This window comes from Dasypus novemcinctus, chromosome 15 (genome assembly GCF_030445035.2).
Source record: "Dasypus novemcinctus isolate mDasNov1 chromosome 15, mDasNov1.1.hap2, whole genome shotgun sequence".
Classification (NCBI taxonomy): Eukaryota; Metazoa; Chordata; class Mammalia; order Cingulata; family Dasypodidae; genus Dasypus; species Dasypus novemcinctus.
In genome coordinates, this window is record NC_080687.1 from 61929561 (window position 1) to 61943951 (window position 14391).

The 14391-nt window shown below is 36.4% G+C and overlaps 1 protein-coding gene across 10 annotated transcripts in view; it reads right to left on the bottom strand.

Moving 5' to 3' along the window:
- LMO7 (LIM domain 7) overlaps positions 1 to 14391 on the bottom strand; it is a 231272-nt gene that overhangs the window by 41599 nt on the left and 175282 nt on the right. For 3 of the 10 annotated variants that reach the window (XM_058276567.2, XM_058276571.2, XM_058276568.2), the window contains 5 exons: positions 12268 to 12466; positions 8823 to 9075; positions 7573 to 7854; positions 5561 to 6280; positions 4544 to 4573 (listed from right to left, as the gene is read on the bottom strand). In XM_058276567.2, the coding sequence (XP_058132550.1) occupies positions 4544 to 4573; positions 5561 to 6280; positions 7573 to 7854; positions 8823 to 9075; positions 12268 to 12466 (1484 nt within the window). Of the gene's footprint in view, positions 1 to 4543; positions 4574 to 5560; positions 6281 to 7088; positions 7296 to 7572; positions 7855 to 8184; positions 8470 to 8822; positions 9076 to 12267; positions 12467 to 14391 lie in introns of all 10 variants that reach the window. The other 7 variants (XM_058276576.2, XM_058276574.2, XM_071208252.1 and 4 more) reach the window with 3 other exon arrangements.

Consider the following 14391-nt stretch of genomic DNA (forward strand, 5'->3'; position numbering starts at 1 on the left):
TTCACCTTTGCTTCTCCTTTCTCCCCACTTTCAATTAGTTATCAAGACCTCCTTATTGAGTGTCGTTTTCTTTCCATTTCTAGTGCCAGCATGCTAGATCAAAGCACAATTAACTCTTACCTGGACTTTCACAACAGCTTTTTAAATTATCACCCAGTCTCCAGATCCAGTGAAGGGCCTTCCTCAAATGTTCCCTCCAACTCGAAAAGCCCTTTACCATCATGTATATCTTTTTAAATGACTCTCATTTTTCAGGATTCCTGCTGATCTAACTCTGGATGGGTATACATCAGTCCCTGTTCTATCTCCACTGGGAAGTCTAACAGGCATAAATTCCTGAACAAAAGTGGAAATGCTAATTACTGTATTTCAATAATGTTTTTGTCGAGAATGCAGTCTGGAGAAGTCAGTCACTACATAAGGCAGGGATGTGAGTTCATTTTGTTCCCAGGGTACCTAAAGTAGCCTGTATAAAGCCTGAGCACAATCCAAACAGGGCTGAGCCAGGCACCAAAACTAGAAGAGGTGGGGGTCTGCAGCTCTGGCTGTGGCACCAGTTTTCCTCCCAAACTAATACATACGATTAACTTCTCTGAGCCTTAGTTCCTCATCTGCTAAGTACGGAGGGGACTGTTAAGAGAAATGGATAAGGTTATGCTGATTGCACTTCGAAAGACATCTCGTGCCATATGCCAACTATTATTATTAAAGCAAATATGATTTTGTGGGAGCTCCTGAAAGCTAACTCCCAAAGCTGTTCCCAATTAGAGAGGTTGCCACAGACCACAGTGATAAAATCTAGAACATTGGGAATGCAGCAGTCTTTCAGCCAGATCATGGAGAATTCTTTCCTTATCTGTGTCAACAGCATATTAACCTTTTGAGAGCTTAATGTGTGCCAGTCTACATCTACACGGATTGACTCAGGCAGGCCAAGTCCTCATCTATTTCAACTACTTGCAAGCTGTGTATCCTTGGGAAAGTAGCAATGTCTATTTCTCTTTCTACACTTCTTTAAAATGCAGACAATGCCCAACTGTACACCTCACAGAATTGTGATAAGCACCAGATATAGTGCCAGGAAAATTGTTTGGAAAACTATAAAGGACTACACTGCACTAGTGCATTTTATTGAATGAATTACTATTCACTGGCAAATCACATCATAATTCCCTCTTTCAACTTCCTTTACCTGCTACATTTGCATTTCCTTATTTGGAAGGGCTCCAATATAGAACTGCATTTGGATTTTTTCCAAAAATGCAATACTAACAATCCTGCAATTTCAGTTCAGTAGAATTTGTTTAAATAGCATTTAGGGTGGAGGCAGGAAGAAGGGGAAAGATTGAGAGAGAAGGTGTGGAACATAAAACAGTTCACTGAAAGTTATTTATTCTCTTTTCCCCACTACGCTTATCACCCAGTATACTCTGGCACTTTTTTGGCTAGTATTACTATGTGTATTATTTTAGAATCCAGTTTTAGGAAATTTATAAATGAATAAGGAAGAAGCGATCAAGAGGGACCAACATGTGGCAAAAATTCCTAAATGTAAAATCACTGATAGCCTTTCACAGCAAATAGAAATTCCCTAATACAGTTAGGTATTCCCAACTTTCCCAGAGAGATATGAATATACATACTAATGCACCTCTAAATATATTTCCTATTAGGAATTATGGGAATTTCTGACAAGTGATCAAAACTTGGGTAAGAGATTTTAGAATTAGCATAAAATAGAAAGATAAGGAAATGTAATAATGACTTTTCAGTTATAGTCTAAATGAGGGTTTGTCCAAAGTAGCACTATTGATATTTTAGGCTGGAAAAGTATATGCTGTGGGATGTTGACCTATGAATTATAGGATGTTTGGCAGCATCCTTGGTCTCCACCCAGTAAATGCCAGTAATACTCTCTATCAACCCAAATGTGGCAACTAAGAATGTTTCTAGACATTGACAAATGTTCCATGGGGGGGCAAAATCCCCACCTTCCCACCCCCACCTTGGAAATCACTAGTCTAAATATTTGGATTAGAAATACAGGACAGTAAAGTTATACCAACTTTATTGTTCCTTCTTTTTTACTGTCTTTTAGGTCTATATATATTTTTTACATAATCTTTTTGCTAGCAACCCATAACCAAAATATAGATGTCTTAGATGTCTTTGGTTACAACTTCACCTTAAACCAAACCAGTGTTCATTTCCTATTGAAACTGGCATCAGATTCAATGGCTTAATCAATCTCACGATTATTTAGTTTATTTCTACATACCCTTACAACAAACTTTATTCATGATTAACAGCTTCTGCCAAAAGCATTATAACCAAATTTTCAAATTTCATGGACCCACAGAGACCTAAATCTGTGTGACAGAAAAGCATGCATGTGTGAAATGCCTGCCACATACAAAGCGTCTTAATAAAAATAAACAATCATACTAACATGGTAAGTGCCAAAGAAAAAGCAAGCCAGAAGTTAATAACCCAAGGCTGGAAAAGGTATTGCACATTTCTCTTTAACATGGATGTTATAAAAAAAGAAAGCGTTGTTACAGAGAGTTATTTTTCAATTACAGAATGTTGAGCAATAATGTTTGTCCAGGTAAGTATTCTAAGCTTAACAACATACGTATGTACAGAGAAATATCAGCAAGCATTAACATGAAACAAATTCTATATTAAAAGCCTATACCTAATCCAATTTAAATTTATATTTTGAATTTCAAGTGGTTTAAAACACACGAGTTTTCTGGAGACACATTTATATTACTTTCCATTATTTGGGAAGTCATGTATTATTCATCCATCTCAAATTAGAGACAATCTTGCTTTATTTGTGTAGTCATTTTAGCACAAAACTGCATGGAGAGTAGCCTTTAAAAACAAATACTGTACTATCCAGTAACAAATCTCCAGTCTACCAAAAGCATTTACTTGCTGCTAGCTGTAGTCCAGAAAAATCCTTAGCTTTCTGAGCTTTGGCATGTAGGTTTCTTTCCTTAATCCAATTATACATTGAAACCCTCATTAAGGAGGAACATGGACAGTAATTAAAATAGTTGTATATGTTTACTTTCCCACTGACTACTTTTTACGTTTTAAGAAAAATGATTATTTCTGCTAACTGCTTACATTATAAAGTTATTAATTTCATTTACTTCACAAATGAAAGTTCTTCTGAAAGTCATCCTTCAATTTTGACACTACTATGGGATTTTTAATCAAGGGGAAATAGCTTCGCATGATGACTTAAGAATAGCAGCTGCTTATGCATTTTATTGAAAGCTACCTAGTTCACCCTCACAAGATGAGCTGGGTAGGGGATAATGTATCTTCACAGGGCACACTGAAAGTCTGCTGGGGTGGAGTGGGTGTAAATTAGTGGTTGAGCACCTGCTTTTCAAGTACAAGGTCCCAGGATCAATACCCATCCAAAAAAAGAAAGAAAGAAAGAAGGCTGGAAACCCAAATTTTAAAGTCAGTGGCTGAGAAACACAATTAGTTGCCAATTGTTCAATTAAACTTTTGAATTCTAGAATGTTTATATTGCCTTAAATAGCAATTTTAGTAGAATCCAAGGTTTCTCCTACATCAAAACTAGAGTATCTTAAATATGAAATAAATCTTGGTAAGGGGAGAAAAAAAGATACTCAGCTAGTAAGCTTAGGCAGATTAAAATAATGACATACTTAAACTCTCTTTGACTTGCTCAGAAATATTAGCAGTTAGATTCATAAGGTTGCAAAATGTTGGGTGAAATATTATTGAAGGACAGCCAGCTGGTGATTGTGCATTAAAAATAAATGATCCTACATACTTAGTGGTGCTCAGTATTTACTTTTACTCTTACAGTCATTCTAGAAATTTGAGAATTAATTATAAATATAGTATATGCAACAGAAGTATTGGAAACTACCAAGATTTTAAACTTTGAAATTTTGGAAGACAATTTTGCTCTATCTATAACACAGCCATGTTATAACTTTCTACCCTGGTCAAGAATCTTGAAAATGTTTCCAAAAGCCACAAGGGGAAAATTAATATGGTTCACCAAACCTACTAAAAATTAAGCTACCTTTGAGCTAATATAGTTAATGCCAACTGCATGTATTTTAACCTCAAAGTAAATGCTACTATTCTTTCTCTATCACAGGTTTTCTAAAATGTAGTTATTTGGGTTTAGAAATCAGAATTTAGTCTCTGTAACAATCAAATTCCAAAATAAATATGTCCAACCTTGGGGCAAGTACTTTTGTTACCTTTAACAAACCCCTTCAAAATTAAAAAAGGAAAAGATAAAATCAAAGAACTAATTTTAAATTTCTAACAAAACAAAAACTATTGTTGTTATATAGTACACATCATGCACTGGGCAACCATTAGGTTGCCAAAATTAAGAAAAAAAAATCCCATTTTTACAAATCTCATGCACAGCACACAACAAACCCACTTAGTGACATGCTAGAAGTGCAGTGACAAATTACGCAAAGGACAAACAATACGCAGATTTTTTTTCACTGTTAACCACAAAACTTACCCATTCTCACCATAAATCTTTTGAAAGAGTCTAAGAAACCAGAAAACCAAAAATTAAAGAAAGACACTTTTCCAGTTTTTTAATGTTTAAATGTTCAACATCATTAACTTAAGAGACTAGCTAGAGATGGACAAATCTCAAAAGGCTGTTTCTTTAGCCATATTTTTACTCACATCCCAGGTTCTCACCAATCTCACAGCTCAAGGAATTTAGACTTAAGCAAGGGTTTCGTGATCTACTTTGAACCAACAAATCCATAAGAAAATGCTTCCTGTTTTCACAGACAAACAAATTTACCTTTGGGTCTACTAATTTTATTCAACCTGATGACATTTGTCCATTCCTATGTTCAACAAACTGAACATTCACCTAAAACACAAGTTGCTTAAACAAAAATGCAGACTCAATTATTACCAAAATGATCGTAATTACATACATGTGAAATTCAGCAGAGAGTAAATCATGCATTTTAATGAACTTTACATTGAACTTCAAACTATAAATAAAAGTCAAAAATTGATAATCAAAGAAACCTAGGTTAAAAGCAGAAAATCAAGTTAAATGAAATTTGCAATGCCATATTTTAAGGGACATTTTTACACAGAAATCACAGATACTCCAAAATATACATGAAACACATAAAACCAAACTATAACCAGACTTTCAGAAATGCCTGAACATGAGAATAAAAGTCTGTAAATGTAATTGCAAAACATTTTCATGAAACGTCATGCTAGAAAACAGTACCATAATTTTAAGGCCAATGGCAAGATTCAGGCATCCACCTTCTTAAAGAAGCCTCACGTAAGTGAATTTAAAGATGTGCAAATATGGAATTGCACGTTTTCTACAAAATAACTACAGCTTTCTCAAAGCTAAATAAACAAACAAACAGGATGCATCAAAATGGCATGTAGCATGCATGGTTGAACAATATGATATGCTGCTTTCTCGCACAAGGAAAGTTACACAAGGCCATCCATTACAAACACAACCCTTGCAGAAACACACTCTGACCTCTCAACCATCAGCCGTTTCTTGTGCCTAAGTCTGCTGGCCTCGCGAATGGCCTCCCATTTCTGTAAGTCCGTCTCACTGCAGGGACCAGGGGTGAAACTGATTGGAGCCACAGGAGTTCCTAATTTCCAAGACTGGATCTTACGAGTCAGCATGTCATCTTTCTTCTGCCGATAAGAAGGAACTAGCACTCTACAACTATTACTTCTTTCTTTGGATGGGCTTGTCCTTTCAAGCACACAGAGAAATTTTGCTTGAATTTCCGGAGGAAGAGTCCAGGGTTCAGGGAAAGGCACTGGCTGGTATCTATCTGGAGCCCCCGAGAGAGGCACCTCTTTCTTCTGAGCTGGAATTCGGCGAACAATCATATCATCTCTTTCTAAATCTGGAAGTACAAGTTCACCTTCTCGACACTGCAAGATTATGTCTCGCTCTACAGAATCATCTTGCTCAGAGAATCTTCTCAAATCTTCGAAAGCTTGTAGAACACATGGATTTGCATGGAAAGCCCCAATTTTCCTCACAAAGAAATCATCATTTTCTAAGTCGGGATCTAGGGCTGACATCTCGAGATTATCTCTTCTATATCCTGGTGCATGAGAAAGAGTCTTTCTGCGTGTTATGAGCCTTGGACCAGAAGTGGGATCAATTTTTGTATTTGTTTCAGAAGATAAGACATCATCAGAGTATGTTTGAAGAGCCTGAAGTAATAAAAATTGACTGAAGCATAGAAAAGAAAAAGGAAAGGAGAATCGTATTAAGTTTGGGAGAAAAGGCTATTAGGTAAAAGACCAACTAGCCAGTTACTGTAGGTGAATTGTTTTAGGGGGTCATGGGAGGGGACCTTGCTTGGAAAAAAAGACTAGCAATTAGTGCCATGACTGTTGATTTTACTGGAAACCATTTAAAGAAACACGGGCAAAGTGTACTTCTCAGGAAGGGGGACATCATCAAGGTCCAGGACCAAGGACAAATCCCTGATAAATGACACTCCACTTCCACCCTTCCTCCTCCTTTTAGGCATAATGACAGAGCTTGAAAAGTTCTGAGGATTGGGCATCGTGACCTTTATGCAATAAGATGTGCATTCAGCAGATAAAAATTAAAGTGCTCTGAAGTTTTATGAAAGGCCTTGATGTTTCTTTTCTTTGCATTTTCCCACCAGACTTGCCCTTTCCAGTCTCTGTTCAAAAGACATTTCCTTTCTCCACATCTGCACACACAGCACAACAGTAAAGTTAGGTAAACTTCAGAAAAAGCATTTTTAGAAATGGTTTTCCAAAAGAAATGACAACTATGGCAGATGTAAATATGTACTGCCTTGCACATTACTGTGCTAAATACGTTATGTTTAATCCAAGCTTGCATGCCCACACAGAAAGCAGCATTTTATCTAGTATGGTTCTATACTAAAAATATTAAGAGAATAAGAGGCAGCATAGTCAGGTCTTAGGTGTTAATGCAGCAGCAAAAATGGGCAGGTGCCTGTGGCAGACTCCAAGCGGGCAGGCTCATGCAGAGAGTCCACCTGGGCTCATCCGAGGCACCGCTGGTTCTCCTGTCGGCATGTGTGTCCCGAGACATTTTGACCTGTTTGGTAGCTAACAGTTCCTGCAAGAGCGAGCGTCTCTGGAAGCTGGTGTCTGGGCTATGCTCTGCTTTTTGTACTCTACTTAAAACAGCAGGGCTTCGATCAGAGCCCAAGTCCTCATCCTCAGAGTCTGAATTCCTTCTACTGCGGAGTGATACGGAGAAAGGAAGGTGGGAGGGAGACAAAGAACCGGAGATAAATGAAACTCCTCAAAATAATGCCAAGCTATGAGTATGTATAGAAGATCCAGATCCTCAAGTTTAAACTTCAACAGCAATTCTTTTCCATGACAGAAGTTATACAGATGTTAGAGGGAAAATTAATCTTTCTCTACCTCTCGCACAAGGAGTGCATCTAGGATGCATCCAGTTGGGGTAGTGGATGAATACTGAAACAACAAAAACATGCAAAAAAGACAAACCTGAATCCCTGAAACTCCTTATACCATGGCTTGCAAGTGTCCCTTTTTATTCTTTTCCAGTTCACATCTTCTGGGAGCCAACATTTGGGAAGAAACTGATCAAAAGCATTCCCTGGATTTGGCATTACTGGACTTATCTTTCGCACATAAAGATCATCCTTTACATTGTGGGGTGTGCTTGTTGTCTTTTCTTCTTCCTCTTCCAGATAACAAGAAGTGATTGAGGCTTTTGGTATGGTTGTCCAGTTCTCCATGTTTGTGCCCCAAGTCCTCCTCTGGTTGCTGTTCAAAACATCCAACCAGTTAAGATACTGTATGACCAATTTGTGACACAGAACACAAAAGGCATGCTTTCTGGCTCACAAAGTTCACACCACTGTGAATGAAGCAAATTAATTCCCATTCTTATCACCACAGCTCCTAGAAGAAAGTTAAGGCATTATCACAGCATCTCATTTTATTTAGAGAACACCTAGATGCAGGACAAGGGCTACAGATACTTAATTACAAACTGTGTTAAAAGGAAGGGACAAAAGTAAACATTTTGGGGTGTTACTTTTTGTATTAAAATTCGTGGCGCAGGCATTCAGATCCGGGATAAATATGTCTGACCTCATCGGTTTGTACAGCCCAGTGGCTAACAGATCAGCAGGAGATAATGTTTGTGAACAAGTGTTAGGAGAGATGGTTTTCAAGATGAAACGCTCAGGCTTCTTTTTCACTTGGAATCTACGATTGGCTAAGTCATCCAAAATTATGTCAGGCAACCTTTGTTCATCCTCAGAGTCAGAACCACTTTCAGAACCACACACCTCCATCTGGTAGGAAGCTGAATTTGAAAAATCACATTCTGTTCTGCTAATTTGATGGGAAATTAAAGGATTCTTTTCATGTCCACTGAGATCAATAAAAACAGGAAAAAAAATGGAAGAAAATAACACAGCAGAACTCACAATGAACAATATAAGTCATTCAGTAAGCTGAAATATATACCCATAAACTGAAAGTATGTTTCTAAAAAAAGAATGGGCAAAACATATGCTGACTTTCTAAAATGGAAGCTCTATCTTCAAGGTATGTATGATTAAAAATATAGACAAGGAAAAAGAAACATTTCCATTAGTGAAATTTACTACGTATGTACAAAATACATTTTAAAAATCCATTCTTTTTACCATATTTAAATATCCCACCAAATTCACAAAGCATACTGAATTTTAAAACTTAATGGTTAGTTTGCATCCCAGTACCTTGAAAGTGTTCCATCTGCTTCTGTATAGACCGGGCTTGCCCAGCTCCTTCTGTTATCTTCATTTTTGTCTGGCTTTTTCTTCCTCAAAGGCGCCGGCACATAGGATGGCTGTCTACTCTTATTGGGTAAAAAACGATTGAATGGCAAAGCAGACTTCGGTTCAATGGCCGAAATCCTTCGATATGACATATCATCTTTATTGTAATCCTGCATTTTGAATGTAAATTCAGAATCTGTGTCACTTTCACAACCTAGTGAAAAAAACACACACAAAAAAATGGCATGAGAATTTGCTTTACTCTCCAGATTTTTCATCTAACTGAAACCCACACAGCATGCCTGCTTTGTCTTTCCCTTGGAAACCTAGTGCTGCTACTGTTAACTGCAGGGAATATTTTTAGAAATTGGTCATGAAGTTGTGATAAGATCCATTAGAAGGAACTGGCTTTGGTACTGGAGGTACATGTGGTACATTCTTTCGCTGTTGCACACTCTAAGCAGAAAAAGTCCCAATTTTAAAGCCAAACCCTTTTCTTCTCATTCTCTCACAAAATTGTGTCGATATAATGTGTCAAATCTAGCAATCAAGCAAGACACTTAAAATGAGATAAAAATGTAAGCCAGGGAAACTCGGTAACTTAAAATAAGGCATGCAGTTATCTAACAATTATGGAAGCGGAGAGAGAAGGGAGGAAATAGAGAAGAAAAAAGCGAAGATTACGACCCCTATGAACAAGAGTCACACACTTGATATGAAGCTGGACTGAGGACTTCTAAAATCCCAAAGGAATCTCAGGTTGTCGGCCTAAATAAGAGGGCAGAACTCAAGAACTTTTCTGAGGGTGGCCATGGAAATTACAGTGGGAACCTTGTATTTTGACCCACAATTATTTAAGCACAAATTCAAAAGAATACCCTTTGATATACCTCAAGGACAGAGAGACACAATACTGGTCTGCTCTCTTAAAAATTAATAATAATAAATCTGCTTTTTTAAAAACACAGGAAGTAAAACAATTAAAGAACACCACTATAATTTAAGTGGAGTTGTTTCTCTTTTTGCCTCTATGCTTGCCTTTCTTTGGAAATGTTTGCTTCCCACCAAAGATCTCTCAGAGGCTGGCTGTGCACAATACCGATGTGCTTTTAGCACACAGGGCACCTGCAGGGTTAAGCTGAGCTAAAGGTGGACTTGTCCCCTCCCTCCAGCCTGACAGGAATCTACAGTAAATACCACTTACAATAGTTACAGGAAGTAGTTTAGTACATGGGTATGTAAGAGGAACTCATTACAGAGAGTCATGGCAAAAAAGGGAGAAAGTATAAACAGCTGTGACCAAGAGGATTAGTAATTAATAATCTGGTGCTTTGTTTTAACCATCTCCTAAATATTTCCAATAAATATACTAATGATTCTTGCCAAAATGAGCACCTGTGAAATTTTAAATCTCAAATAGATTGCTCCACTTCTGAATTTTTTAAGTGAAAATCTTTTTTAAGATCACAGGAAGCAAATATCATTCTTGAGATAAGAGGTTTCAAGAAATATTAAAGTATTAATTGTGACCATCAATTTGGGACTACAGTTGGGGAGCAGTAGCATTTTAATATATTGATCACAGAAAAGCTTTAACATCATTCTGGTGGCTCCCAGGCTGACATTTCTTTTTTCTCACCAGTTTTAATAACCAACACTTCGCTTCCACACTCTACAACTCCTTTCCGGAGATCAGGAAGCTAGTGACAGTGGTCCTTGCTTGATGTTACATGTACCAGACATCCAACTTAAGAAGCATCTAAGGTGAGGACTTTGAATCCACACCATTTGACCACAAGACTGAATCTGATTTTAGTCTGTATCTTCCTGCATACCCTCAAAACACTGCACATTTTAAGTTCTTTAGTAAGGATAATGCCATCTATTGGATTGAGAATTTCAGCCTCTGCTTTTATGGCTGTAATCATTCAGATGAATAATAAACTGAGATACATTTCCTTAAAAGTATTGAAATAGCCATTTGGGCCATGAAAATGCCACACCTAGATAGCAAACCAAAAAATGCAAGAGTAATTATAAAGGCTAACTCTTAAAGAGCCATTCATATTTATTTTTAAATAATAGAACTATTCTAAAATAAAGAATGTGGTTTTTTATTACAATGCTTAATAAATTCTTAATTTTATTTCTGAAAAACAAATTCACTGTAACTTTTATCATATGTAATTTTTATCAAAAGAAAAACAACCTAAAGATTGAAATCTAGTCAGTAATGTGAATGCTGAAGTACTGAGGCCAAGTGTACTATGTAATTTACTCTGAAATGCCTCCAAGAAAATAAAAAAACGGATGAATGAATGGATAGAGAGAGTGACAGAAGGGCAGATAAGTGATAGAGCAAGTATAATAAAATGTTATGGTGAAAGGTACATGGTGGTTCCCTAAAATTCTTTCAACTTTGCTGATGTCTGAAATTTTTCATAACAAAAGTACTAAGAAAAAAATTAGAAACATAAAGGTAACATTCAAAATAAGCAAGCAAATGAAACACCTAACAATCTTTTGCAGATGCACAATCCCAACTCTCTTCATTTTTTCGTGTTGATAATGATGGAAGCACAGAATTTATTTCAAGAAACATTATTTGTGGTTTTCAACCTAGTCAAATTTCAGTAGCTCGAGATTTGCAATCAGAAATTGCTGACATCACTTGACACCAATAGGTATAAGACTTGCATGTAAATAACTGATTTAGTCACGATACTGAAATTTTGAAAAAAGATTCCTTCTCATTTTGTTAAACGGCTTTCATTAAGACAATGTCATCACACACTATCCTAGGTTAGCTCAAACCTGATAGGAGCAAAAGAGGTTTTCGAATAACACAGTAGCATTATTACTCAATCTATCAAAGTTTAACATAATATTCTATCATGATAGATACCAATTATTTCTTCCATGGGATAGAAATTAAGTAAATAATTATTTCCCTGCTTTTTATTAAGGGAGCCTTTTTTATATTTTAGGGGAAAGTAAGAGAAGGGAAGAAAAAATATTACTTGGAAATTACGCAGGAAAAAGAACAATTTGTTTTTTAGAATCCTATTTAAATTCTTTTTTATGTTTAGTTATATATCACCTAATAGATCTCATAGGCACAGACTCTCGAACCTAAATCTGAAGGGAAGAATCAGCATAGATTAGCACTGATACAACAAGTCACAGTTAACTGTCTGCTCCCCCCATCCCCGAAAGTAAACTATCACCACAATGAAGGAGGAAAAAAATTAGCAAAAAGAAAAGAAACCTCCAATTACACTCAGGTCTATGAAAATCCACTTGTTGGTGGAATTTTTGCCTAAATAGTTCTCTCTACATTTTCCTACTCCCTCCCCAATTTTCTCTTAATATGCAAACAAAAATAAAAAGCCAAAATACAACTCACCTTCACTTTCCCCTTTCAGTGTGATATCCGAAGAGCAGCTTGTGAATGACCTAGACCCTAAAGAGTACAAGCTCTCAAAGGAATCTTCTCTCTTATAGTTAGCTGGAGAAGTTGGAAATTCTCCGTGATCAGTGCACCAGGTATCACCGTAGCCACTGTCCCTGCCACTTCTGTTCAGGCAGCTGGAGTCTTCAAGTGCCTAAAGAAATGTTTTTAAAAGAAGACCAAATGAGCTTAAACTTCCAAAATTTTAATTGGTCATTACTTGTTTGTTTACATAACTCAAGTTGTACTTCATTTGATAAGTGAGGCAAGGAGATTTCCCTGTTGAGCCTAAGAAGAAAACTGATAAAAATCAGAAAATAAATCTGTAGCTGTTTGTTGGCGAATGAGTCATATCCCCCACAAAACTCATGCTCAGTGTTCAGGGCCCAACCCCTGCTCCCATAGGTGTGAACAGGACCTTTGAAGATGTTTTAGTTAAGGTGTGCCCGAACACCACTTAATCCAAGATGGCTAAAGTCCTATAAGCAAAGGAAATTGGACACAGAGAGGAAGCCACAGGGAGCAGCCAGAAGCTAAAAATCAGTGGTACCCAGAAGGGAAAGGAGAAGACGCTGCCGGGAGGAATGCCATGTGATAGAAAGGCCAAGGAACCCCCAAACTGTCAGCCAGCCAGAAGGTACTGACAGCCGGAGGAAGCAAGCCTTCAGGCCACTGAAACTGTGAGCCAATAAATTCCTGTTGATAGGCCAAGCCTTTGTACGGTATTTGTGTCAGCAACTAGAAACTAAAACACTGTTTTTCCACAATTAACATCCTGGCATTCATGTAACACTAGGACGTATTCAACATTATTTAATAAAGTAGTATTGTCTGTTTAACATTAAGGAGGAAGAGTTTAATAAAGAAAAAGAAATTTGAATTTTTTAAAAATTACTTTTTAAAAAAAGGGCAGAGACAGCAGGCAAACACTTCACAAGATTTATTTATTTTACTGAATTTATGTCTGCATTTCTAACAGTTGGGCTGTCTTCCTTGCTGAATCAAGGGAAGCACATTTGTTTGCTGCCATATAAAATTTATTCGCCCTGGATCTAAAATATTTGTTTGGATCATATAAGGGATTCATTGAAATATGGTAAAGGTTATTATCATAGGTTTGAAAACTATATAGAACTTACTCAAAATAAGCATTTTTTAAATTAGCATTCCTTTTTGGAAGTTAATGGCAAAATATTTTAAGTGGACTTTTTAGAAGTGGGATTTAAGTAAAATTTACTAAGCAGTTAGCACAATCCTGACACACAGTAATCAATGAATATCTTGTAACTATATAATTTTTAGTCCAGTGAAGGTATTTTTGTTATTATAGTAAACATTAGGAATATTACTTTCAAATGAGTTCACTAATATGGACACACTTTAAAGAATGTAGGAATTCTTAACAACCAAATGTAATTTAGGAACCTTGATTAAATTATTGTTCACATAAAAACAGTTAGGAAAGGTATTTAGAAAACAAATGGGAAATTTTGAATATACTTGATATTAGATGGTAATGGGGAATATTTATGAATTTTCTTAGGTATATTAGGCATTATGACTACATAGAAGAATATTCTTATTTTTAAGAGATGTCTGCTGAAGTATTTAGAAGATATCACGGTATCTGTAATTTACCTTGAAATGGTTAAGTAAAAATATAGTTGCATACATAAATAAGGAAAAGATGAGAAATTTTTAATAATTGGATCAGATGGTATATACCTTGGTATTCATTGTACTATTATTTCAACCTTTACTTAGGAATATTTCCAACACATGAATAAAGTTGAAAAAAGAATGTTTAAAATGAATAATTAGACATTTTGGCTTTCTCACAAATACGTTATCTCAGTAATACTTCTGACTTACACTGGATCCATCGGTTCACGGTAGAATTATTTAACAAGTATTTGAAGCACCAAAAAGGTGTAGTAGTTAGAGATTTCATATGCTTTAGATGCCAGACACTCTGGCGTCAGAGCTGACATTCGGTCATGAAAATGCAGGCGCCTTCCTTGGACCTTACTATCCCCAGGCAGATGGAGAGCTGAGTCTAGTGCTATTACCACCAAGATA